This window comes from Selaginella moellendorffii, unplaced genomic scaffold, assembly GCF_000143415.4.
Source record: "Selaginella moellendorffii unplaced genomic scaffold, v1.0 SELMOscaffold_14, whole genome shotgun sequence".
NCBI classification, from domain to species: domain Eukaryota; kingdom Viridiplantae; phylum Streptophyta; class Lycopodiopsida; order Selaginellales; family Selaginellaceae; genus Selaginella; species Selaginella moellendorffii.
Genome location: NW_003314275.1, coordinates 1526481 through 1552583, shown reverse-complemented (window position 1 = coordinate 1552583; position 26103 = coordinate 1526481). Strand labels below are relative to the sequence as shown.

General features: G+C 44.5%; 4 protein-coding genes across 7 annotated transcripts; 3 read left to right on the top strand and 1 right to left on the bottom strand.

Annotated features, from left to right (window-relative positions):
- Positions 1-2970: 2970 nt before the first annotated feature.
- LOC9631740 (translocator protein) lies at positions 2971-3802 on the bottom strand. Its single transcript, XM_002970255.2, has one exon. The coding sequence runs from the start codon at positions 3702-3704 to the stop codon at positions 3069-3071; it is 636 nt and encodes a 211-aa protein (XP_002970301.2). The 5' UTR covers positions 3705-3802; the 3' UTR covers positions 2971-3068.
- Positions 3803-7076: 3274 nt separating this feature from the next.
- Positions 7077-9517, top strand: LOC9632435 (solute carrier family 40 member 1). Of its 3 annotated transcripts, XM_024675211.1 has the most exons (9): positions 7106-7316; positions 7376-7526; positions 7614-7801; positions 7862-8278; positions 8348-8519; positions 8593-8730; positions 8799-8909; positions 8979-9116; positions 9196-9517. In XM_024675211.1, the coding sequence occupies exons 1-8, from the start codon at positions 7138-7140 to the stop codon at positions 9093-9095; spliced, it is 1473 nt and encodes a 490-aa protein (XP_024530979.1). In that variant the 5' UTR covers positions 7106-7137; the 3' UTR covers positions 9096-9116; positions 9196-9517. The 3 variants fall into 3 exon arrangements, with proteins under 3 accessions (XP_024530980.1, XP_024530979.1, XP_024530978.1); XM_024675212.1 differs by lacking the exon at positions 9196-9517 and having other exon boundaries at positions 7077-7118; positions 7172-7526; positions 8979-9148; XM_024675210.1 differs by lacking the exon at positions 9196-9517 and having other exon boundaries at positions 8979-9148.
- On the top strand, positions 9509-12529 carry LOC9632434 (E3 ubiquitin ligase PQT3-like). 2 transcript variants are annotated; one of them, XM_024675207.1, is made up of 13 exons: positions 9509-9701; positions 9828-9936; positions 9985-10042; positions 10110-10276; positions 10338-10402; positions 10462-10524; positions 10584-10740; positions 10808-10956; positions 11015-11185; positions 11239-11526; positions 11592-11802; positions 11868-11972; positions 12025-12529. In XM_024675207.1, exons 1-13 carry the CDS (start codon positions 9536-9538, stop codon positions 12482-12484), a joined length of 2169 nt encoding a protein of 722 aa, XP_024530975.1. In that variant the 5' UTR covers positions 9509-9535; the 3' UTR covers positions 12485-12529. The 2 variants fall into 2 exon arrangements, with proteins under 2 accessions (XP_024530975.1, XP_024530974.1); XM_024675206.1 differs by having other exon boundaries at positions 12022-12529.
- A 1843-nt stretch (positions 12530-14372) lies between these two features.
- On the top strand, positions 14373-16568 carry LOC9632433. The gene is made up of 11 exons (XM_024675208.1): positions 14373-14438; positions 14487-14525; positions 14575-14643; positions 14695-14808; positions 14872-15229; positions 15285-15655; positions 15718-15854; positions 15904-15990; positions 16042-16206; positions 16256-16370; positions 16427-16568. The coding sequence occupies exons 1-11, from the start codon at positions 14384-14386 to the stop codon at positions 16453-16455; spliced, it is 1539 nt and encodes a 512-aa protein (XP_024530976.1). The 5' UTR covers positions 14373-14383; the 3' UTR covers positions 16456-16568.
- The last annotated feature ends 9535 nt before the right edge of the window (positions 16569-26103 follow it).

The window sequence follows — 26103 nt, the reverse complement described above, 5'->3', positions numbered from 1 at the left end:
GTCCAACTGAGTTGATCTAATTGTTAAATTTAGTTATCTAATGATGTGCAATACATATACCAAATAATACGGTGGTAGATTTGGTGACATGGAAATCAAACATAATAATGCTATGTGAATTACCTAGTAGTTCAATTTAAAAATCATGTATTGAATTTTAAAAATATTGTATTTAAAATTTAAAATTTAAAATAATCTTTAAATATTTTTAAAAATATTAAAATATTAAATTTATAGCATATTAATATAATGTAGGAATCCTCTAGTGTATTTAATATTAAATCACACCACTTTTAAAATAGCTTTTTATGAATACAGAAATTAATATAATGACATTCCTAAGATTAAGAAAAATGAAATGTTCATGTGAGTCTTGCATATTATATATAATCTAAGCAATAAAACAAAATACTTTATATGTTTGCAAGAGCATGTGAGGAGGGATTGAGGTGCTTTTGCAACAATGACAGAGTTTGTTAATGGTGCTTCAATAAAGGAAAGTGTTAGTTCTTTTTACTATATTATAAAAACATAAAAAAAAGTACCAGTTGAATAAATAATTTATTTTTGTTACATATGGTTCTTCTTAATAGTAGTGTTATTTCTGTTTAGTATTATTTGTTAATCCAATTGAGCAATCAGAAATTTATTATTATAAGCATGTTTATAATTTATAAATACAAGATTAGGAAGTGTGTAAAAAATTTTATTATTTATAAATATAATATTAATATAAATGAATAACAACAAATATTCAAGCCTAGGTTTACTTAATCAAACCAAAATATTAATAATATATAACTAAAATATATTTGATTTTTAGAAAAAAAAACTCCAAAAGCGAAAGCAAAATATTCATAATTCACCCATGTTTTCACAAGAAGCTCAAGAAGATCTATTGGGAACCCTTTATAATGCTGCTGAAGGGAAGATGCATGTACAGAAACATTGGGAGTACAAGCACGATCATCACACGAATTTGCACTAGATTAATTCTTATGCAAATAATCACTCCTACGCCCTAGTATGAGCAGCTCAATCCTTGAAGGTCTAAGAGAAAAAAATTCTTCTCACTTCTTTCTTTGATGCGCAGGCTTTCATACCCAGTCTTAATGTTCATGGGACAAAAGCTGATGCTCTGCAATACAAATAAGATCCACTATTAGGAGCCAAAGTTTCCTTAAACAAAACCCAAGAAGAATCAAGAAGAATCTGGATCGCCCTTAGAAACACGCTAATGAAGCGAGGACGCGAGGACGAGAAACTAGGAATCACCTCGCGCTCGCGGCTCCAAGAAAGAGCCCGTATTGATGTACACGCACTCAATGTGCCTCCTCACAAGTGCTTCCCTTTCCACTTCCTGATTGCTTCCTTCTCCAATTCTTGAATCTTGATTGTTTCCTTGGCAAGGTAATCCATTCATCAACATCGTCTCCATCACTGCGGAGAACAAGGGGGAGCAACAAACGATCGACAAGTTCGACACAGGTTTTGTTCCAGGCTATGCTCAGTTGTGAGTTGCGAATGGTTTCTCCAATAGTCAAGTAAGCAATTCTATATCTATGTGCTATAGCTTAACACGTTTTTATGCTTTACAGCCTTTTTGGAGAGGGATGCAGAGGCGACCGGCAAGGACATTCGGTGCTTGCCTCTTTGTTTTTTGGACTTTGCGACGTCATTCAAACGACTGCAACGAAGATCGCACGAGTGCTAGATCTCCAGGAGGATTTTCAGCGGCATTCTGGAACCAAACGGGTGAAGATCTCTCTCCCTGCTGTTTCCGCCATGTCTCAACGTGGCGGAGTTCATGGGAGGTGAAGATCTGATTCAACAGGATGATCCAGGTTTACAGGGTTCTCAAGACTCTCAGAAATCCGAGAATGGAGGCCCGGACCTTGGTGATGGAGAGACTGGGTGGGGTTTCTGCGATCTCGGCTTCTATGTAGAGGGTCAGGCGCCGAGAACGAAAGAGCCATTAACGAGCTTTCAAGAGTTTGATCCGCAGAAGCTCGTTCTCCAAGTAGAAAGGAAATGGTTCCATGACGATGCTGCGAACCATGGACTCTTCCAAGGACGTCGCAGGAGATGACAAGGAACCTGTTCGCGGGGCACAGAACTCCGGTTTATGACTTGGTTCTGTGCTCGGATATGTGGACATATGGAAAACTGGAAGTGAGAGGACTCATCGCAATGAGAAACGATGAAGTCGACAAGGACTCGTTTGCACGTAAGTGTCTTTCATTAATTTCACCGAGTGAATTCTCTTTCCCAGAGTTCCAACTGATGGAGAAAAACTTGAATTACCCTGTGGAGAGCTTGGACGCGCAATTGAAGAAAAGAATTGCGTACAATGAGAAACGTTTTAAAAAGCCAATTGTGTACCCGGACAGCGACTCTCTTGTGGGGAACTTGTTTGTCTCCCCGGAGGTAAGGCTTGCTTTCATCCCACAATCTTGATCTTATGTACGTGACTGTGCCTCTCCCGGTGGTTTGAGTTGCCGGCACCCGGGAATTTCCACTCCCGAAGTGGAAGACGCTTTTATGAGAGTAGTGATGGGGGATGGTGTTGCCCCCTGGAAGCCAGCGGATCTCCAAAAGATGATCGTGCTACAGAAACATTGTTGAGGAAATGAGCTTTATTCGCAGGGGAGCCCCTCCCTCAGCGTAAGTTTCTCCTTTTTTATTTTTTTTCCTCGCGAGTGGACGCTAATTTCATTCTCCCCGTGATTGGTTTGCAGATCGTAGCTGCAAGGCTGGTGCTGGTGGCACCAAGGTGGACTGATCTAACAAAGGCTGTTTTCTAGGTTTGGTCGAGGTATTTTGTTTTCCTGCTTATATAACTAGAAAAGAAATATATAATCGTTTACGTGACAATAACGTGTACACTAATACTACAAATCTTTACTCTCAATTGGTTTGCCTAGATTCTCATCAACAATGCTGGCTGGAATATGGTTTACAAGATTTAGATAACTACAAGATAAGAGAACAAGTTGACAAGTGAATATATAATATATAACACAAACGTTTACGTGACAGTAACGTGTAAACTATCATATTACAAATCCTTACTCTTGGTTTGTAGCACCAGTTGCAACTTGTGCTTGATCAGGATCAACACCAGCACCACCGACACCCATATTCATGTACCAGATGCTCGCATTCAGCGCAAGCGCAAACAAGATCCACGCCAAATACACCTGCATGAGATTGGCAGCGACGTGGTTGACGGGCTTAAACGCAGCAATGCACGCAAGCACCACCACCACCAGCACCACTATATCCGCCAGCGCCAACAGGGGATTATGGAGCCCAAAGAAGGCCGCGCTCCACAAGAGGTTAAGCCCCAACTGAACCACGTAGAGAGTGAGAGGGTAGGACTGCTTGTGCCAGCCCCCGTTGGCCCAGACAAGCCACGAAGCCAGCCCCATGAGGGGATAGATGGCGCTCCAAACGGTCCCAAACAGCCACCCCGGTGGATTCCAAGAGGGCTTCTGGAGATTTGCGTACCATTTGTCCGGGCCGAAGAGGAATCCAATCGCGGCGCCCAGGAGGAATGGCGCTGCCACTGCGATTGCGAGCGATCGAACGCCGCCGCGCTGCTGCTGCCGCTGGGGGCTCTTGCCGTGGTATTTGTCCTCCTCTGGCGCAGGATCGCTGAGCTTGTCCAGCGATCTCTTGCTCAGGCCCTCGGTTGACTCCATCGCTGTATGATCTAGCAAAGAGAGAGACCGCGCGAGCCTGAAGGAGATTTGCGAGAGAAGATTAGGGAGAGAGAAGCTGAAGAGCCCTAATGCGCTGGAGCTCTTGAAAACGCATAGAGTGACACATGTCGCGCTGCATGCTCATGAGTAGCCACGTGGCAAACTTGCCACTTGTCACCAACAAGCCTCTGCCGCGTCAGTTTTAGGGCAAATGGAATCTAGGGCTCTTCAAATTTATCCTTCTTCCTGGCTACGAGTTTAATCTATTCTTGCAACGCTGTAGATCCTTCATCACCGCCTCCAGCGCATCCCGGAGCCGTGAATTCACGGCGCAGTCGGCCATCTCCATCGCTTCTTTCATCTTGCAATCGATCATACAGTTGATCCGGCGGAGCACTCTCTCCGATGTGCAATCCGTGATGTCCATGAGCTTGCTGGCCACCACCGAGTCGATGGCGCGCTCGATGCGATCTCCCAGTCGGTCGTCCAGCGCGCTGCGCAGCTGCCCCATCTTGTGGTCCACCTCGCTGTCCACCAGGATCCGGATGCGATCCACCGGGCCGCTGGGTGAGGACGATCGATCGCGCGATTGGGAGGAAGAGCACGGGTGCTCCGGGCAGCAGTGGTGATCCGTGACGCTCACCGTGACGCGCTCGGGGGATCGGCTCCTCGCCCGGATTGTGATGTGATCGATGTCTCTCTCGCTGGCGCGGATGGTGATTCGATCGACCTCTTGATCCTCGGCGGAGGTATTGGAGGCAGTGCTCGAGTGGGGATTGGAGACTGGGGGATTGTAGGGGCGAGGGAGAGAGGAGTCGATCAAAGAGATGGATGACTGATCGCACTGGCCTGCGGGGCAAACCTCGCGGTATGTTCTTGGCAGCGATGGGCCGCCACTCCACTCCAGGATGTGGCTGTCCTTGCAATCTGGGCACACATTGTCGTCGAGATACTCGGGGTCGGGATCCGCCGGGCCGATCAGATCGATCGCGTCGCGGCTGGAAGCGATCTCTCTGTGGCAATCGTGGTGGTGGTGGTGGCAGCAGTGGCTCGGCCCGTCGTCGACGTCGCTAAACGTGACGGTGGCGTCCATGTCCAGTGGCGTGATGATTCGTACGCTGGCGCTCCACCCATCGTCCTCGTCGCTCTCGTCGCTGTCCATTGCCTTCTAATCCTCTTGCCGTGCCCTAAACTTTGAATCAGTGCCTTGGAGGAGGCACGCTGACGTGGCAGCATTCAAGTATTGGAACCTCTAAAAGATTTCAAGGTTAGTGATTTTATTTACATTCGATGACAAGGAGTACTCTGAGAGCCCTGACAATACTTGTATGTACAGAAACTTCTCTCGGTCAGAAGTTGAGGAAGCCGTTGACTTCGTCCTCAGTAAGCAACTCCGAGTAGTTGACTTTGGTCACAGCAGTCGTCTGCTGCTGCTGCTCCAGAGTTTTCCTCTCAAAACACCACTCCAAATCCTGTGGAACCACCGCATCCCTGCTCGCAAAGCTCAAATCGCTGGAAAAGTCACTGAAGTTGAGTTGGTAGGGCTTGAAAGTGGCCTCACCATTCCCATCCCAATCACCATCGCCATCACCATCTCCGTCGCTCTCCTCTTCCTCATCTTCGTCACCATTCTCATTCTCGTCGTTCTCATACACATTTTCATTCTCACTGCCACCATCTTCTCCCTCTCCATTGTCGTCCACGCTGCTCGTATTCACATCATCTTGCGCTTGTTGATGATCATTGTCCGCCACCCCATTGTTTACATCGGATTCCGCACTACTGTTATACACATACAAGACACCCTCAAACCTCGCCATGAGTCTCACCCGAGCTCGCGTGAGTATGTGGAGCTCCTCCGCTTTCTTTCTCGCGCCCTCCCACCTCTTCCTGAAAGTGTTCCTCCGCTTGGTTTCTTGCCTGATGTACGCCAAGTCTGTCGGCTTCCTCCCCATTTTCCCTCGAGGGTTTGCCAGGCCTATTTTTACACTGATAATATGCTTTTCTTGGGGATAAGAAAGGGGTTAAAGATTCACTCCTCCTGGTCAAACTTGGATTTTCCAATCCCAACGTAGAGAAATTTGTCAAAATAAACTGGCTTGACTAACAGCGAAAAACACGCATTAGAAGAAAAGAAAGGCCCATGGCAGCTGCAAAGATGGAGAGAATACGCTCGGGAACATAAAACTCGCAATCGTGAAAAATATGGGTTTTGGGGAGAGACGCGTAGAGCTACGAGTCGGACAAGGTTCTTTAGCTGTACGATCGTACAAAAGCTTGCATTGGCGTTTTTTATATGGTTTTTGCAGAGAGAGACGTGTAGAGCTACGAGTCGGACAAGGTTCTATAACTGTACGAAGTGTGTCGTACCAAAGCTTACCTGTGGAAGATTTCAATCGAAAAACGTAGCTCTATGGTTGAAAAAAGCAGCTCTGACGCGAGCGAGCGGCCGCCATTTTGGTTTGCAAAAGTCAGCTTCTATGAGCAGCCACTCGTCGAGTATAAAACGAGCCAAACACTCTTCCTTTGCGGTCATCGAACTCGCTCGTCTCTCACGAATCGGTCGATTGTCTTTGTAGTTCTCTGTGATCTCTGTGATCTCTGTGATCTTTCGCGTGACCCGGGTGATCAAGATGAAGATGGTGCGAGGAAGAGTTTCGGCGACGATCAAGGCGCCTCTGTCGGCGGCCTGGAGCGTGGCCTCGGATTTCTTCTCGCTGCACCGGTGGGTTCCAAGCATCCAAGAGTGCTACGAGATCGAGAGGAACGTGAGGTTTTGTCGGTCCTATCCGGATGCTCGAGGTTTGTCGATCTCGGTCAAGGAAGAGCTCATCTATCTCGATAACTGGAGCCACTCCCTGGCTTACAAGATCGTCGATGGCAACATGGGTCTCGAGGATTACACCGCGACGGTGAAGCTCACGGCGCTGGGCGAGGGGTGTTGCTTGATCGAGTGGAGCTTCACGATGAGCTCCAGTAGCTCCAAGAGCAAACAAGCGCAAGAGGAGTTCCTGGCGTATGGGATTCGCAACCTGGAGAAGGCGGCCATGGGGTCTTAAAAAATGCATTATCCGGGAGTCGAACCCGGACCAAGTCTTTAGAAGCCAACTGTTCCGACCGTTGACTCTTCTTAGTATTAATAATAATTATTAATACTAAACACATAATGTTTACTTTAAACAATCTTAGTAAAGGTATAAAAGCCTTAAAGAATTACAATGAGATTCGCCATCTTTTCTCTCTCTTTCATTGGCTCGAAAATAAACTTTAAAGAAGTCTATTAAAGTGAGTTTGACTTACATGGTTTTATTTTTTAATCACCTAACCATTTCATTTTGTGTAATCCAGCCATACGAGAGGTTTCAACCAGGTAAAGGTAGCATCCAGAAGGCCTTCTCTTCTCTAGCTTCTAGGGTTTGTGCTTCTCCAATCGATGGATCCTTCTCTCACATTGCGCCTTCTCACAGATTCCAGCAGTGTCGCCGATGGCGGGATTCAGGAAGAAGAGCGATCGCGAAATGTGGACGATTTCTCCGCGAGCGATGGACTCGGATTCAAGCGGACGCTCCACTTCATCTATGCGGCGCATTTTCTTGCGCGATGGGGGGCCGGGTGAGTTCTTCGCTCAAGATCGATCAGAGGTTTAAGATTTGATTCCTGTGTTCGCCCAGGATGTGGGATTTCTATGTGTCGCTCTTTATGATAAGCATTTGGCCCAAGTCTTTGGTGCTCACGGCGGTGTATGGTCTCGGGGAAGCTCTTAGCATCGCTGTGTTGGGTGTCTACGTTGGAGAATGGATCGATAAAACGTTTCCCTTGACAGTAAGTGATCCTTGGTCTTTTTTTTCTTCAAGTTTTGTGATTGCCAGAGATGATCAAAGCTTCACATCTGACTTCCACTCGATGCAGGTGATACAAGTCTCGGTTGGACTACGCAATGGCTCTGTTCTTGTTGCATCCTTGCTGATGATCCTCCTTCTTTTGCGGCCCATCAAAGCCCTGCCGGTGTTCTTTGCTACTGTTGGTGTGATCGATATCTTCGGTGCTGTTGGCTCTCTCGCTGGGCTCGGTTGCAACATCCTCTTGGAACGAGACTGGTATGTAAGTTGACATTGTTTAAGCAAGCAGTGGGGTGAACTTTCACGATTTTGTGACAGGGTCGTGAGCATTTCACGTAGAAGACCCGACTTACTCGTGGAGATGAACACGACAATGAGACGCATCGACTTGGCTTGCAAGCTTCTGGCTCCAGTTTTCGTTGGAATCCTCATGAGCAGCGTCTCGCTTCTAGCTTGCATCGTCCTCATTGCCGCCTGGAACTTGCTTTCACTGGGAGTGGAGTACTGGCTTCTCGTCTCGGCTATTTCAGCCATCCCAGAGCTCATTGAGAGCGTTTCCGCTGTCAACCAAGAGGACACCGAGAATCTAACAGCCGGCGAAAAACCTAGCGATCACCGGGTAGAGCAAAGCACAGAGGAAAAGTTTTCTCTGGTACAGGGATGGTGGATATATTTCAAGCAAGAGCCTGTGCTTGCTGGTGTGGCTCTAGCTCTTATTTACTTCACAGTCTTAAGGCAAGCTCCTCGATTCTCTTTTTCCATTTTTCTGTGGCTTTAATTTTTTGTTTCTTCTTGTTTTTCCAGCTTTGGTTCGCTGATGACCGCAGCTTTGCAATGGAAGAAAGTACCGGCGTATGTGATCGGCCTTGCTCGAGGCGTCTCAGCGTGTGTGGGAGTCGCTGCTACTTGCTGCTATCCTGTAATGCATGCGAATCTCCAAACCGTTCGAACTGGGCTTTGGTCGATCTGGATGCAGGTAACAAAACTATTTCTAAAGTCTAGTTCTCGATTTTGGGTCTAACTTTGAGCGCTTCTTTTCATTGTCTCAGTGGTCTTGCCTTTTGATTTGCGTGGCTTCGATCTTCATCAACACGCCGGCACTTTCTTCGGCGCTGCTCATCGTCGGCATCATCGCCTCTCGTTTCGGATTGTGGTCGTTTGATCTGGCAGTCACTCAGCTTATGCAGGTAAGCTATTCTTCTCGTTTTTTTTTTTATTGCTTCGTGTTCTAATGTCCTTCCTTCCTTGAATTCAGTCTAGCGTTCCGGAGAGCGAGCGTGGAGTTGTCGGTGGCGTTCAAAACTCCTTGCAATCGTTTCTAGAAATGCTCTCCTTTGTCATGGGTATGATCGTCGCGTCTCCTCAGGTAATCCAATAAATTTTTTTTTCTCTAGTTTCTTCTCCAACTATTTCTATGATGTTTCTTTCATTCCAGGAGTTTGGATACCTAGTCCTTGTATCGTTTGGTTCCGTGACTGCTGCAGCGCTGCTCTATACAACTTACACTTACCAAGTTCGTGGCCATCTCTTTCATTTTGATAAGCTATTGTAAATCCATCGATTTCTCGATCAGGTAATCAATCAATCTCAAACTTTAGCTCCAAACCTCCATTCTAACTTTCCCTACACGTGGCATTTTCGTGTCTTGTCAGCCGGTGGATCAAACCGGCGGCTGGATCAGGAGGGTCGAATATTCCCTGCCCCTTTAAACGCGCTTGAATTACACCCCTTGTTAGGGTTTGGGGCCATTCGCCAAAGGGGAAGAGTGAAGGACGCGCAGCGGCTCGTCGGCGCCAGGGCTCCCTCTTTTCTCTCCGCGAAGATCCGGAGGACCAATTCGCGCTAGGCGCTCGCCGCTCCATCTCCATCTGATTGTTTTGTTCTAGGGTTCTAGGAGATTCTTTTGTTGCCTTAGATCGCTCCAGGATCTCTGCTGTGTTTCATTCTTTTTCGTTCCATTCTCTAAGAAAAAAAAAGAAAAAAAAAAAGGCTATGGCTGTTTATTACAAGTTTAAGAGTGCCAAAGACTACAGCGCTGTTCCTGTTGAGGGCCCCTTTCTATCCATTCTCCAGCTCAAGGAGAGGATTGTTGACAAGATGAGGCTCGAAAGGCCTCCAGATTTTGATCTCTTGATTTCCAATTCGCAAACTAACGAAGGTTTGATAAACTTTTCTACTCTTTTTTTCGATTTCGTTTCTTCTATCTTTTCGAGCTTCGCCTGATCTGGGTTTCATCTCGGGCTTACGTGTTTGTGGGTTTTTGGAAAAATGTGTGTGCTCGCAGAGTATGCCGACGAAGGATTTCTCGTGCCCAAGAACACGTCGGTGCTGGTTCGTCGCGTTCCAGGGACTTTTCGAGTTCGAGTTCCCGTCATCACGGAGCCCAAGCCAGAGTAAGCATTTTTTTTTCACCGCTTTTATGACTCTGGAGTATTTGGCAGGCCCAAAGTTGTGGAGGAACTCTTGAGCAAGGTGGAAAATCCTGTCAAGACGACCACTGTAAGTTTCGAGTCTTTCGTTTTTGTCAATCTTTTTTTCTCATGAGAATCCTTTGCCTTTTGTCCAGTCCGATTGGAGCGATGATTTTGGTGTCGACTTATACGAGGACCCGCAAACCTCGAAGGCCCAACAAGTTCCGCAAGCTACTGTTCCTGTGGCTGATGCCGCGGCTAAAGCCGAGGAAGAGGCAAAGATCAAGGCGTTTTGCGACGCGTCGGCCTCCGAGTGGCAAAGGTATCGTGGTGTGTCTTGACGTTGAAGGCTTGTTTTGTATTTTAACTCTCGTGCGTGGCAGGCAAACACAGCAAGCTTTTGTGGGAGGCAGAGGTCGTGGTGGCGGCGGACGAGGAATGGGAAGAGGTTTGGACGATTTTTTTCTTTTTGTTGCTTTTTTTTTTACGCGCCTTCTGCTTTTCTAGGCACGGGCTTCATGAGAAAAACTCCTCCGGATGGTTATGTTTGTCATCGCTGCAATGAACCAGGTAAAGCTCATTCTCTTGCAGAGGGTTTTTTCTTTACCGGTTATTTCTCGTGGTTACAGGCCATTACATCCAGCATTGTCCTACAAACAAGGATCCCTCGTACAACATTAAGAGGGTCAAGCTTCCTACTGGCATTCCCAGAACTATGCTTGTAGCGAACCCCGATGGCTCTTATGCGATGCCGAATGGAGAGATCGCTGTTTTGCGGCCAAACGAGTACGTGACGTACATGCGCACTTCACTTTCCTGACATGTATATCACATGTTTTTGCACCTTTTGCAGAGAGCTTTTTGAGAAAGAAGTGGTTTCACTAACGTCAAATAAAGTTGTCAACGAGGTTCCTCCGGAACTCCGCTGCCCCTTGTGCAAGGACGTTCTTAAGGACGCCGTGTTGACGAGTAAATGCTGCTTCAAGAGCTACTGTGACAGATGTAAGCTTCAATTGCGAAGAATTCAGTGCCAGTGTTTTTTAACGTCCTGGTTTTGTAGGCATCCGAAATGAGATCATTTCCAAAGGCAAATGCGTCTGTGGAGCGACACATGTGCTTGCCGACGACCTCCTTCCAAACAAGACATTACGTGATGCGATCGAGAGGCTTCTGGAATCAAACGCGGCCACGAGCAGCACCGAGAATCATGGCAGCAAGGTTATTCTTCCTGGTAAGTTGTGTGTTTTGAGTCGAGAAGATTTAAATCTAATACATTGTTCACAGATATGGAGTCAGTGTTGCCTCTAGCAAAAGCAGCCTCTCCTGTTCTATCGGCCTCAGTGAAAGATCAATCGCAGACCTTGGAAAAGGCTGTTACGACGGAGGTGAAGGATGCCCCTCATAAAACTCCGGCTCCGGAAGCTAGTGCGCAAGGTGACGAGGCAGAGGTGGAGTCGGCCAGCTTGAAAGACGCTCCTCCGGATGGAAATACCAACGAAGAAGGAAATCCGGGTCAGCAAGCGAAGAAGAACAAGCCGAAGCGAGTGCGCCCGCCAAAGCAGACTCCTCTAGGTACTTTTTCCTCGATTTCGATGCTCCGGTTTTTTCTTACTGACTTGGTAAACTAAACTATTCAGGCCAGCAAATGCCGTGGATGCCTGACGGAATTGGACCTTATGGAGCTCCTTTCTGGGCCCCTCATCCAATCGGAGATGGTTTTATGATGCCTTACGGAGGGCCTTACAATGGTGGCTATGGAGTTCCATTCGACGTCCCGTTTAATGGACCTCCTTTGCTGCCGGATCCATATGCTTACGCGGGAATGGTTCCGCCACCTTTTCCTCAAAGGTACTTGTGTAGATCGTCTTGGCTTGGTTCTTTTGCTTCTCACACTCACTTTAAATTGTTTGCAGAGACTTTGCTGAGTATCCGCCATACGGGAAGTATCCTCCGATGAGTTGCGAGGAATTCGAGGCCAAGAAGGCGGAAGCGTGGAGAAAGCACGAGCATCAAAAGAGGTAAGCTTAGCATTCAGAGTTTGGCTTCACTGGCTAAAAACGTTCACAGCAGGGATCAAAACGGGGACGACAGTTCCTCGAGGAAGCGCCGGAGCGAGGACTACGATTACAGGGAAAGAGATTCGGAGCGCAGAGATACCAGCAGGGATAGAAGGTCGAGCCACCATGAAGGTCACAGCAGCGCAGGCGAAAGACACAAGCCATCGTCGGATCGAGATCGAAAGCGAGAGCAAGATCGAGATCGAGGCGAGAGTTACAGATCGAGAAGTACTTACAAATCATCCTTGTCTCGCGAGGAATCAAAGCGCAGGAGAGGAGAGGAGGAGCCATCGCCTTCGTCGAGGAGAGTGTCGGTGTTTCTAAGGGTGAAGCAGGAGGAGCAAGAGCGCAGTAGAAGCCATGAAAGCCACCATCGCCACCACCACCACCGCCACCATGTTGACACCACCACGGTGGAAAAAGATAATGAACCCGTGAAAAGTGTCTTTTCTAGGATAGCTCCCAAGATGTAAAAAAAATGGAAAACGGTGTAAATAAAATGCGCGAATATTCTTTGAGAGAGGTGTTTGGAGTTTGAAATTTGGATTCTATTAATAAGAAAGTCAACAAATTCGTTTTATCGCTTGGTCAAAATCAATGCAATTTCCGCAGCAGACACCTTGATTTGCTGCACTAACACATGTTTCACGGCAGATATGTTGACATGCTGCAGTAGTAGCCATACCAATCTGCAAGGCATCACTATTAAGAACTCCACAGCCACCACCGCCAACGCAAAACCCAAACTCAAGACAATTGCGCCACCACCGCAAAACAAGGTCATGCCCAGAGTGAAAACCAAAAGGCGATACCCGCCCTCATAACAGGCCACAAAACATAGTACCGCAAGGACACGGACAAGTGTAATTGTGTCGTCCACCAAACTCATCTTCATAAAGCTCATCTTCACTTCTCTGGTCTTTTTATCATCTCTGTCATTAGCTTTAGCTTGAGCTCTCCCACAAAAAGCTCGTCGGTTGTTTCTTGGAAAAAAGAACCAATCTGAGATCAAATCTTTAATAAGACCTAGTCTTACCTTGCAACAAGCTTCGCTCCAATGTTCTTCCTAGAAACATTGAGTCTTGTAGCACTGTGTACAGAACTTGATGCTACAAGACTTGGTCCGCACACCACAATTTGTCTGGTGAGAGCTGACATAGTGACCCTAAACCCTGAACCCCACCTTATTATGGTTATGAAATTGGTGTAAAAGCTTGCAAAGAACCAAAAAAGATGGAGAATATTCGACCTTTTTCAACGGTCGCGATGGTTGGTAAGGAGATCAAGAAAGAAGAGTCCGCCGCCCAATGCAGCCACGGTATCGCCAGTGACGTGACGGTACTCATCCTCTCGCGGCTACCGTTGCGCGACGTCGCGCGGTGCAGTGCGGTATGCCGTGCGTGGCGGGAGCTTACCATCGAGCCATCCATCCGGCGAACGTCGGCGTCGCGTGAAACAGCCTGGCTCTTGCTGCACAAACGTGGGCACGAGAGGCCCAGCGGTGGGAAAGAGCAGCTGGTGGCGTACAGCGCGGCATGCCGTCAGTGGTTCTCGCTGGGCTCTGTCTCGGGCTTTCTTGGAAAGAAATGCCAGTCGCGGTGGATCGGTCCCTGCCTTGCCACCAGCGCACACGGGCTAGTGAGCTGCGTCTACAGCGCGTCGCCTACAAAGCCCGCCGCGCTGGCGGTATTCGACCCCATGACGCCCGCGTCACTCCGCGGTACCGCGCGGCGCATTTTGTCGGTCGATGAGGGGTTTTCTATCATTGAGGCTCTCGCGATGTGGAAGAAGAGCGGTGGTGGCTATGGGATCGTCTTGGCGGGACCGATTTCTCTGTGGGGATCCAACTGGGGTGTTTGCCTCTTCGATCTAGCAGATGCCAAACTATCCAAGGCGAGAAGATCAGTGGCGAGCGTGGATGCGATCACTACGCGAGGATTTTTGAGCTTGCTGTGCTCGGCGCTACGCGAGGATGGGAGTGGTTTCTGTTGCATCTGGGGGGTGAGCTCCACGCCTCAAATCCTCGCTCAATTCGACATCCAGGACAATCTTTGGCGGATCATCCACGGTTTCTTCCCGGATTCCGTCTCCTGGCAGATCGCCGCGATCACAGATTCCAACCAGCGCCGATTCACGGCCCAGGTTCATTCAAATCTCCTAGTTTCTAGAGAAAGATTGCTACTTCTCGTCTTGCGCGAGTCGATCGCGAGCTTTGGACTGCAAATCTGGAGTACAATCTGGAAGCTGGGCCCGGGCCTCGTGGTCCAGTGCCGAAGCCCATCCCGTTTGCAATTGCCAGTGATATAAACCCAAAAACCTGTTAAGCAATTTTCCCCTTTTTCATACCTAGGGTTTACTTGCATTCTCTATCAATGGAAGGGAGCGCTAATCTCGGTTTGGGTCTGCGGCGCCCCAGCTTCCATGGAGGTATAGCTACTCTTTCTATTGACTGATGCTGTATTTTTGGCTTTCCAGCTCGGAATAGCTCGATCCGACAAGGACAAAGCTGCAGAGGTATTTTTTAAGCTCTCACACTCTTATCTCGGTGTTTGTTTCACAACAGCCAAAACCGGAGCAAGCTTGTCTATCCATTACCCACAAGAGATACAGTGCCGCAGCGCATTTAACCCAAGTATTAAATGCTCTCCCTTTCTTCATTCAAGCTAATGCTATTTGATTGCAGCGTGGACACGAAGTCCCACTTGGACACGACGAGATCTGCAGTCCCCACCGCTGACCCGAGGCTCGTTTCCCACCTGGACGCGACGAGATCTGCAGTCCCCACTACTGACCCGAGGTATCCCTTTACATTGTTTAATAAAGAATGTATCATGTTTGTGTGTGTGCCTCATAATACCAGATGTACCCAAAGTTGGAAATGGATACACAATGGCCATCTTTTCATCGCTTCCAGCATGGCCTGCATCCATCCTGTCATCAATTCTGGCGTGGCTTGTTTCATCGATTCAAGTGTGGTTTACATCACACATCATCGTGACTTGGCTTTGGTCACAACTCAAGAAAGTTATGGAAACTTTGGCAACGTTTATTCTTGCAGCCTGCGTAACACCATTGGTTGTTGCAGTGGTCACCTTTTGTGCTCTCCATCTGAAGGGTCCATGTGGAGGTAAAGAAGAGATTGATCGTAAGGAATACGCTCAAAAGATTTTACATGAGCTGGAAATGAATTCTGGGTACTTCTACTTCCTTTATGGCAGGTTTGTAATGTTTTATTTCTTTAACATTTTAACGCTTATGTTTATTTTCTAATAGCCATGCCTCGGGAAAGTCGACGTTAATAAAAAAGGCTCTCAGCTTGAAACAACGTGGCTACATTTATGTGCATATGCACGAAGGGGTGAACGTCCGAGACACGAGAGAATGGCTAAGTGAAAAAATCTTGCAACAACTACCCTTTGGATTGCTTTGGAGCAATGTCCTATCCAAAGTCGACTTTTTCACTCGAATTCTCCCAGGTGTTGCTTGGGTATATGGTTGTCTACATGGCAAGACACCTATCATGCTGGTAGTGGATGGTGTCACAGCTTTTGACGATAAATCCGAGGCCCTTCGTTCGATCCTAGGAGTTGCCAAATACGTCGCCGACAACAGGCTCGCGTCGTTTGTGATTGTGGGAAGCGGAGGTATAGCAATTTGGCTCAAAATTGTGGCAGTTAATGATTTTTCTTTATTGTCTGTATTGCAGGTGAGCTAGTGTACATCTCTCGTATATCGAGTGCCTTGTCTCGAGCTAGAATGTTACGAGTGGAGAGCGTTAGCAAGAAAATCCTAGTGGAGTACATCATGAAGAAATACAAGGAGCTGGAGAGTCGAGAGTCGGAGGTAACTAAGTTCTTGAGAGTTATCTCCTTTTTTTGAGCTTGTGTTTCAGGTACACGAGCTATTACGCTTGACAGGCTCAAAGATCCTTAGCATCAACCTCTGGGCACGAATGCTTCTTCATAAACCAATCGAGCAGGTATGCTTGACAGGCTCGGAATTAACTTCTAGTCACTTATGCCTTGAGCAGGTTAAAGCAGCATACATGGAAGAAGTAGTGTACCATTGCTTCGCACGCGCAGGACTGCTCGATCAAGAAAATCGCCCGTGGGTGGTCAAGTTGCTGGAAGCACTTCGAGGCAACGGTGGGAGGTTGCACGTCAGAAAGCTACAGAAGATTGTGCCGCTTTCCAAGGTCTGGAAAAACATAGAATTGTGAGAAATAACTTTTGTTTGTTCTTCAGGTGTTGCGAATTAACAGTAGCAATCTTTTCTCCATCAATGAAAAGCGAGAACTTTGTTTCGAATCTGAAGTCTACATGGACTATGCAGAGGAAATACTTGCAGAGGACTATGCAGGTAAATATTTATCTCGGATATTGTAATTATCATGCTTATGCGTGGGTGCTATGCAGTGACTACAAACATGAAAAAAACTGAGTAGAAAAGAACAGTATTAAGTCCAACTGGTAGAGGTGATTTTCGGTATAGTGACTACAAGAAGTAGAGAAGACGGTGTTAAGTCTGACTGAGGCAATTTTGGCTATAGATGCTATATATACATATGTACAAGGATATATAATGTGGAAGTGAATTAGCCACCAGGAAGAACATCGTTGTGGAAGGCTTCAAACAAAATGGGAATAGGAACACTCATAAGTAGACAGACGACTGCCAACCAAAGCAGTGTCCTCTCTTGCTATAGCCAGACACTTGCGCGACGCAAGCAACTGACGAGTAAAAGTTTCTCAAAGATTTAACACGAGCTTTCCTGTGCACGGGCGAATGGCGGCTTCTCGTTTGAGCGGGTCTGACACTGCGAGGATCCCATAGAGGTTGTGACCAACAGTGACTGCGCCCGTCCTAGCCCGCTCTTCGACTTCACGCAAATAAGCGGCCGCTTGCTGTGGTATGCAGATTATGACCTTTGTGTTTCCCACCTGTTTGATTGTTGAGTACAAAACGATCTGAAAAGTGGAAGAAGCCTTTGACAATGCAGTTTACACAGAAATTATGCAGCTAAAGTCCCAGGTTCTAGACAGATTCTGGCGTCGAGGAAACCACCAAATGGTGGCCTGTGCAAAACCAAAATCACAAATTCATTAACTTAAGAAGAAAAGAAGTAAATAAAGAGGAATACAAACCTCAGCATTTGATCTCAGACTTGCAAGTAAGCAGCTAAGGAAACACGGCTTACATCGTCTGGAGCTTTCGAATAGGAGTTTCACTGCTTCGACGGTGGCGAGCACGAAAATCCCAATTGGAGCCCAGCAGAAAATCGACGGTCCGTCGATTATTAGCTTAACAATTTGACTTGCTCAACGCGGTGCTGTGTCAAATGTGTACCAAGTTCACGGAGGCTGTCAAGGAGTATGACAGCATTATCTGGCTGATAAGTTTTCCACTCTCTCTTTTTTTATCTCCATCGCAGGCCTTTTTTTGTGCCACAGGGTCCATGGAAAACGACGATACGTTCAAAGAATGCGTTAAAAGAAAAAGAGGAAGAAAGAAGAGTTACATTTTGCTTCATATATCACAGTCATAGGAGGTATGCCTTTTCTTGTTCTTCCTGGTGGCCATTTTGTGGAGGAATTGAGATAATGCATAATCCACTCTCTTATGTTGCTACCCCCTTAAAAGGATAGCGGCGAGATCATTTCTAAATGCAAATGCGTTTGTGGAGCGACACATGTGCCTGTCGACGACCTCCTTCCATGGTGTGATGCAATGAGTCGAGAAAGAATAATCTAATACATCGTTCACAGATATGGAGTCAGTGTTGCCTCAAAAGCAGCCTCTCCTGTTCTATTGGCAGCGAGGGATCAATTGCAGACCTGGGAGAAAGTTGTTTTGATGGAGGTAAGGATGCCTAGGTACTTTTCCTCAATTTCGATGCTCCAGTTACTGACTTGGTAAACTAGACTATTCAGGCTAGCAAATGCCATGGATGCCTGACGGAATTGAACCTTATGGAGGGGCCCCTCATCCAATTGGAGATGGTTTTATGATGAGTACGATTACAAGGAAAGAGATTCGGAGCGGAGAGATAGCAGCAAGGATAGTGGGGTGAACAAGCCATCGTCTGATCGAGATCGAGGCGAGAGTTACAGATCGAGAAGTTCTTACAAATCATCCTTGTCGGAGGAGAGGAGGCGAGGAGGATCCAAGGAGAGTGTCGGTGTTTCTAAGGGTGAAGCAGGAGGAGCAAGAGCAGTAGAACCACCACAGCCACCACAAAAGAGAAAATAAAATGGAGATTTCGTGAATATTCTTTGAGAAGTACAACGGTCAATTGCCTCCTGGCATACATTGATATAAAGTGGTTAAATTTGTGAACGCTAAACTCTTCCACAGTCGTCTTGACTTACGGTAAAATGCCGGATCAAACAAGATCCAATATCTATTGATGTAGCCCACAAGTAGACCTTGGGAGTTGTAAGCTCCACAATGAGTAGATAACTTAAGCAGCCCTCTGGGAAGTCGAACTCGAACACACGCCGCTCCAAGCATGGAGCTTGTCATTGAGTGCTTTGCAACCATCTCCACGAGCAGCTCATGGCTGGGCTTACTCATCTTGAGCACTGGTTTCCTTGTCCAAGATGATCAGTTCTGTTGCTGAAGAGGATGATGCTCTTGCAACACTTCAGCAACAGAACTGATCATCTTGGACAAGGGAAGAAGGAGAGATCCGCGTCTTGGTCTCAGAGCATGTCATGTTCTATTGTATACAATACAGCTATTTTGCTATGGATCTTACAATGGATGGGGTGTGGTCGACGCAATTCGCGGCTCCAAATCGCTGCCCAGTGCATGGACAAGGACCCGTTGGAGACCGGGCTGGAGGTCTTGACACAAGCCTAGATTACAGGAGGTCTAGATTACAGTGCTTATGTTTTAGACTTTCTCCTTCTTGGGAAAAAATAAATTAAAAATATAAAAAAATATGTTTCAAATAGAATTAAAAAAAAGTCAACAAGTTCATTTTTTGGTCATAATCAATGCAATGTGCATAGCAGATACCTTGATTTTCTTCACTAGCACACGTCCCATGGCAGATATATTGATATGCTGCAGTAGCAGCCATACCAATCTGCAAGGCATCTCTATCAAGAACAAAAAGCCCAAATACATAACCAATAAATAAGGGACCACCGCACAACAAGGTAATGATCAAAGTGGCAAGTGAAAGGTGATATGCGCCCTCAAAAGATATTGTCGCAAGGACATAGAGAAGTCCAAGTGTGTAGTCCACCAAGCCCATTTTCACTTCTCCAGTTTTTTTATCAGCTCTCTCGTTAGCTTTGGCTTGTGCTCTCCCACGAAAAGCTCGTAGGTTGTTTCGTTGAAAAAAGAACCAATCTGAGATCAAATCTTTAATAAAACCTAGTCTTACCTTGCGACAAGCTTCACTCCAATGTACATTGGCACTGTGCACAGAACTCGACTGCACACCACAATTCGTCCAGTGATAGTTGACATAGTGACCCTAAACCCTGAACCCCACTTTATATGGTTAAATGGAATTCATGATACTAGTCGTCAATGGTGTCAGAGCTTTTGATGACAAATCCGAGGTTCTCCATTCGATCCTAGGAGTTGCCACGTCGCCAACAACAGGCTTGCTTTGTGATCGTGGGAAGTGGAGCGGCAATTAATGGAAAATGCTAATGGAATACATCATGAAGAAATACAAGGAGCTAGAGAGTCGAGAGTCAGAGGTAACTAAGTCCTTGAGGGGTTTGAGTTTGTGTTTCAGGTATGCAAGCTATTACAATTGGCAGGGTCAAAGATCTTTAGCATGGACCTTTTGACACCGATGCTTCCTCATAAACCGATCGAGCAGGTATGCTGGAATTAACTTCTAGATTAAAGCAGCATACATGGAAGAAGTAGTGTACAATTGCTTCGCATGTGCAAGAATTAACTTTTGTTTGTTTTTCAGGTGTTGTGAATCAACAGTAGCAGCTCACCATCAATGAAAAACAAGAGTTTTCTTTTGAATCTGAGATATACATTGACTACACAAAGGAAATACTGAGCTAAGTATTTATCTCAGATATTGTAATTATCATGATTATGCCTGGGTGCTTTGGAGTGACTACAAAGCTGAGAAGGACTAACAATTGCAGCACAGCAATTTCTGCTACAGACACTATATATCTATGTGTATGCACGAGGATATATAATATGGAAGTGAATTATTCAAACATCATTGCCACCTGGAAGAACGTCATTGTGGAAGGCTTCAATCAAATGGGAATAAGAATGCTCAAACAGGTGAGATGGTTTCATATGCTTCATCAGTGCAATATGTTTTTTATATGGTTTTAGAATTTGGTTTTCCTTTATGGGGTATTTTTATTGGTTTTATATAGTGGTTTTGTAGGGATGATTTATTAACATTTAAATCTTTAGAGAAGATTGTCCTAAAGCTAGGTATTTCATCCACTTGTGACTGACCCATGTGAAGTTTTTTTTTACTAAATACTCTTGTTAATCATCCTAACACAATGGTTGTATAGTCATAATCTTCTTCTTTGTTGAGAATAGCATCACAAAACCATAACTTTGAGCATCTTAATATCACCCACTTGACATCTATTGTACAATCTTCCAGAATTAGTTGAAAACTTGTATAATAAGACAAAAGTGTCAATGTCCTTTTGAGATCTCCTTGCTCAAGAATTCCCCACTCAATATGTTCATTTGCAAAAAGGCATCTTCAGTATATTTAACTTTAATTGAATCATTAGATGAAATTTAAAATACATAAATGAAATGCCCTTTAATGGAAATAGTGTCCCAGGATATAAACTAGATTTAGAGAGTTCTCTTCTAAATTGGGAGCATTGCCTAGTTATAGTGACAATTATGGAAGAACACATATCTCCCTCAAATGTATTTAATTGGAAGATATAAGTGTGATCAAATGTTATTTGATGAGGGGTTAAGATTTGCCATCTGATTTTAGTATCTATTTGAGGTGATGAATGGGGATTTGGACAAAAGAACCTGCAAAACCTAGATATAAACTTGTGCTACTTTAAGAGCTAGAAATTCAAAAGATAAATCTTACCAATAGTATGTTTTCAAGAGAAAAACTTGAATTTTTTTGTTCATAGTGACTAAGATTTCTTCTATTTTAATTTTTTTAATGAGTTGCCTTTATGATTTAAATCTTTTGTTTGAATTTTGTTTAAAAATTATCAAGAAAATGCAAATTACTCAATAAAGTGTATTTTTTGTACTCATTATTGTGGCACAGAACCCCAAAAATACTATAAGTAATACTTGTTTGTCTGACATTTGACAAACCTAAACTCTAGTTTGTTATAGACAAAATTTCCAAGCATGTGAAGCTTGCTACTTATTTCTGTAGTTGTAAAAGCTTAGATATATGATTTGACCATGATGACTCGATTTGAAATTAACACATTACCATGTTGGATGAAATTAGAAGCTAGTTTTTTCTCAACCATTCTAGAGGCAATAAACTATTAGACTCCTTGATTAGTAGTAAATGCATCTTTGTGAAATAAACTCTAAAAGCAAAGAAAACACCAATTAATTTAGTTATAGACAAATATAAATGATATGATAAAAACAATATATTGCATGCACTTTCCCCATGTTTCTTTTATAGTTTTTGAGTTGGTTGCAATGTTTATATAAGTTTTTGAATTCACTCTTTATAATTATCAAATTCTCTATGTAGTCATCAAGAATATATTCTTCTCAAGTGAGTGTATATTACAAATGTGACTTTGAGAACAAGATACTTGTTGAAGATATCGAAAGTATTGAAATATATTTATTAATCTGTCCTTTCAAACATTCTATTTTTACTGCTATGACAATAGGAGTTCAGTTAATTAGTTCCCTCATTCGCCCTTTTTATGCTAGTGGAGTTAATTGGACATCTCAAGTGTACTTAAACTGGAATAGTATAACGATAGACTTCTTATATACTATTAGGTAAACATACTTAGTCTGGTAAAAAATTCCTATCTCATTATGTCTTGCATTGGCTAGTGATATAATCTTTGTATATTGAGTTTAGTCCTTTAATATTGCTACATGATAGATTATTGCGTTTACCAAACACTCTTGCTATCATACTTCATATGTGTTATTTATGGCATATGTTAATGAGGCATATTTATGAAATGTAAAGAATGCTCTAAACACTTTGTTATTCATATATTCTAATTCACAATCTAGTGAAATTCTATATTTAGTAAATTTTTAAGCTTGTTCCAGAGACTAACTAGGGTGAAATCACAAACTAAGCTTTCATATAGGGGGAAGTTCTAAATGTATAATAAGGATAGTGGTCGAAAAAATGGACCATTTGAGGCATTAATTTGTCTTCCACTAAGCTACTTTGTTTTGCATTTAGCTTGGGTATAAGTTTAAGTTCCATGATGCTTTAGTTGGTGGGGTACCCACCTCCTTACATTAAACCACTGATATATTAAAATTGTGCCAGAACACTGTTTTGCATGTAAGAGTTGGAGTTCAACTCTAAATTAAGGTGTATTATATTTGGTATCAAAGGAATTGTCTTAGCAATTCCTTTGTCAGAATTTCTAACTTTAGTTGCATATATAGAAATTTTGTTAGAAGATCTAAATTGACCTATATAAGATTAGCTAAATTGCACCATTCAATAAGAATATTTTATGCGAGATAGCAAATCAGAATCGTGTTGATATTGTTAAAACTTCTAAATAAGCAAATCAAGAGGAGAAAACTGTTACTAGAAATGTTGCAAAAGAGGCTAAGACTACTCTGTAACATGTGACTCAAGATATAGAGATCAAGAATTTGTGAAAGAAAGCTCATAAATTAAAAAAAGAGAACAAAATAAGGAAGAAAAAAACAAAGGCAGATAAAGCAATTAAACCAAAGTAATTAAACTCTTCTTCAAATTTTGAGGATGATAAAGTTTTACAATTGCATGAGTTTTATACCACCCAATTTTAGAGGCATATAGGACTATTAAGTTTTGAAAGACTAGGTCTAAATTATTGAAAATTAATTCTTAACAAATAAATGTAAATGATCATATAAAAGTCCTGGGTTCTAGACAGAGATTCTGGCGTCAACCAAATGGTGGCCTGTGCAAAACCAAAATCAGAGATTCATAAACTTAAGAAGAAAAGAAGTAAATAAAGAGGAATACAAACCTCAGCATTTGATCTCAGACTTGTAAGTGAGCAGCTAAGGAAACACGGCTTACATCATCTGGAGCTTTGGAATAGGAGCTTCACTGCTTTGATGGTGGCAAGCAAGAAAATCCCAATTGGAGCCCAGCAGTGGCAGCTAAAAACGTTCACAGCAGGGATCAAAACGGGGAGGACAGTTCCTCAAGGAAGCGCAGGGAATACCAGCAGGGATAGAAGGTCGAGCCACCATGAAGGCCACAGCAGCGCAGGCGAAAGACACAAGCCATCGTCGGATTGAGACCGAAAGCGAGAGCAAGATCGAGATCGAGGTGAGAGTTACAGATCGAGAAGTACTTACAAATCATCCTTGTCTCACGGGAAAAAGATAATGAACCCGTGAAAAGTGTCTTTTCTAGGATAGCGCCAAGATGTAAAAAAAATGGAAAACAGTGTAAATAAAATGCACGAATATTCTTTGAGAGAGTTTGAAATTTGGATTTTATTAATAAGAAAGTCAACAAATTCGTTTTATCGCTTGGTCAAAATCAATGCAATGTCCGCAGCAGACACCTTGATTTGCTGTACTAACACATGTTTCACGGCAGATATGTTGATATGCTGCAGTAGTAGCCATACCAATCTGCAAGGCATCACTATTAAGAACTCCACAGCCACCACCGCCAACGCAAAACCCAAACTCAAGACAATTGCGCCACCACCGCAAAACAAGGTCATGCCCAGAGTGAAAACCAAAAGGCGATACCCGCCCTCATAACAGGCCACAAAACATAGTACCGCAAGGACACGGACAAGTGTAATTGTGTCGTCCACCAAACTCATCTTCATAAAGCTCATCTTCACTTCTCTGGTCTTTTTATCATCTCTGTCATTAGCTTTAGCTTGAGCTCTCCCACAAAAAGCTCGTCGGTTGTTTCTTGGAAAAAAGAACCAATCTGAGATCAAATCTTTAATAAGACCTAGTCTTACCTTGCAACAAGCTTCGCTCCAATGTTCTTCCTAGAAACATTGAGTCTTGTAGCACTGTGTACAGAACTTGATGCTACAAGACTTGGTCCGCACACCACAATTTGTCCTGTGAGAGCTGACATAGTGACCCTAAACCCTGAACCCGGTTATGAGAAGTCAAATATGAATGATTTTGGTGTAAACGCTTGCAAAGAAAGATGGAGAATATTCTACCTTTTTCAACGGTCACGATGGTTGGTAAGGAGAGAGTCCGCCGCCCAATGCAGCCATGGTATCGCCAGTGACATGACGGTAGTCATCCTCTCGCGGCTACCGTTGCGCGACGTCGCGCAGTGCAGTGCGGTATGCCATGCGTGGCGGGAGCTTACCATCGAGCCGTCCATCCGGCGAACGTCGGTGTCGCGTGAAACAGCCTGGCTCTTGCTGCACAAATGTGGGCACGAGAGGCCCAGCGGTGGGAAAGAGCAGCTGGTGGCGTACAGCGCGGCATGCCGTCAGTGGTTCTTGCTGGGCTCTGTCTCGGGCTTTCTTGGAAAGAAATGCCAGTCGCGGTGGATCAGTCCCTGCCTTGCCACCAGCGCACACAGGCTAGTGAGCTCTGTCTTTTCTTTAACATTTCAACGCTCATGTTCATTTTCTAATAGCCATGCCTCGGTAAAGTCGACGTTAATAAAAAAGGCTCTCAGCTTGAAACAACGTAGCTACATTTATGTGCATATGCACGAAGGGGTGAACGTCCGAGACACAAGAGAATGGCTAAGTAACAAAATCTTGCAACAACTACCTTTTGGACTGCTTTGGAGCAATATCCTATCCAAAGTCGACTTTTTCACTTGAATTCTCGCGGGTGTTGCTTGGGTATATGGTTGTCTACATGGCAAGACACCTATCATACTGGTAGTGGATGGTGTCACAACTTTTGACGATAAATCCAAGGCCCTTCGTTCGATCCTAGGAGTTGCCAAATACGTCGCTGACAACAGGCTCGCGTCGTTTGTGATCATGGGAAGCGGAGGTATAGCAATTTGGCTCAAAATTGTGGCAGTTAATGATTTTTCTTTATTGTCTGTATTGCAGGTGAGCTAGTGTACATCTCTCGTATATCGAGTGCCTTGTCTCGAGCTAGAATGTTACAAGTGGAGAGCGTTAGCAAGAAAATCCTAGTGGAGTACATCATGAAGAAATACAAGGAGCTGGAGAGTCGAGAGTCGGAGGTAACTAAGTTCTTGAGAGTTATCTCCTTTTCTTGAGTTTGTGTTTCAGGTACACGAGCTATTACGCTTGACAGGCTCAAAGATCCTTAGCATCAACCTCTGGGCACGAATGCTTCTTCATAAACCAATCGAGCAGGTATGCTTGACAGGCTCGGAATTAACTTCTAGTCACTTATGCCTTGAGCAGGTTAAAGTAGCATACATGGAAGAAGTAGTGTACCATTGCTTCGCACGCGCAGGATTGCTCGATCAAGAAAATCGCCCATGGGTGGTCAAGTTGCTGGAAGCACTTCGAGGCAACGGTGGGAGGTTGCACGTCAGAAAGCTACAGAAGATTGTGCCGCTTTCCAAGGTCTGGAAAAACATAGAATTGTGAGAAATAACTTTTGTTTGTTCTTCAGGTGTTGCGAATTAACAGTAGCAATCTTTTCTCCATCAATGAAAAGCGGGAACTTTGTTTCGAATCTGAAGTCTACATGGACTATGCAGAGGAAATACTTGCAGAGGACTATGCAGGTAAATATTTATCTCGGATATTGTAATTATCATGCTTATGCGTGGGTGCTATGCAGTGACTACAAACATGAAAAAAACTGAGTAGAAAAGAACAGTATTAAGTCCAACTGTTAGAGGTGATTTTCAGTATAGTGACTACAAGAAGTAGAGAAGACAGTGTTAAGTCTGATTAAGGCAATTTTGGCTATAGATGCTATATATACATAT

Bases quoted from the DNA above. Each gene is read 5' to 3' on its own strand.
- LOC9631740 (XM_002970255.2), bottom strand. From the start codon at position 3,704: ATGGAGTCAACCGAGGGCCTGAGCAAGAGATCGCTGGACAAGCTCAGC.
- LOC9632435 (XM_024675211.1), top strand. From the start codon at position 7,138: ATGGATCCTTCTCTCACATTGCGCCTTCTCACAGATTCCAGCAGTGTC. The intron at 7,317-7,375 runs GTGAGTTCTTCG...GTGTTCGCCCAG, and splicing joins CTTGCGCGATGGGGGGCCGG to GATGTGGGATTTCTATGTGT. The intron at 8,910-8,978 runs GTAATCCAATAA...CTTTCATTCCAG, and splicing joins TGATCGTCGCGTCTCCTCAG to GAGTTTGGATACCTAGTCCT.
- LOC9632434 (XM_024675206.1), top strand. From the start codon at position 9,536: ATGGCTGTTTATTACAAGTTTAAGAGTGCCAAAGACTACAGCGCTGTT. The intron at 9,937-9,984 runs GTAAGCATTTTT...AGTATTTGGCAG, and splicing joins ATCACGGAGCCCAAGCCAGA to GCCCAAAGTTGTGGAGGAAC. The intron at 10,043-10,109 runs GTAAGTTTCGAG...CCTTTTGTCCAG, and splicing joins ATCCTGTCAAGACGACCACT to TCCGATTGGAGCGATGATTT.
- LOC9632433 (XM_024675208.1), top strand. From the start codon at position 14,384: ATGGAAGGGAGCGCTAATCTCGGTTTGGGTCTGCGGCGCCCCAGCTTC. The intron at 15,656-15,717 runs GTATAGCAATTT...TCTGTATTGCAG, and splicing joins TGTGATTGTGGGAAGCGGAG to GTGAGCTAGTGTACATCTCT. The intron at 15,991-16,041 runs GTATGCTTGACA...TGCCTTGAGCAG, and splicing joins TTCATAAACCAATCGAGCAG to GTTAAAGCAGCATACATGGA.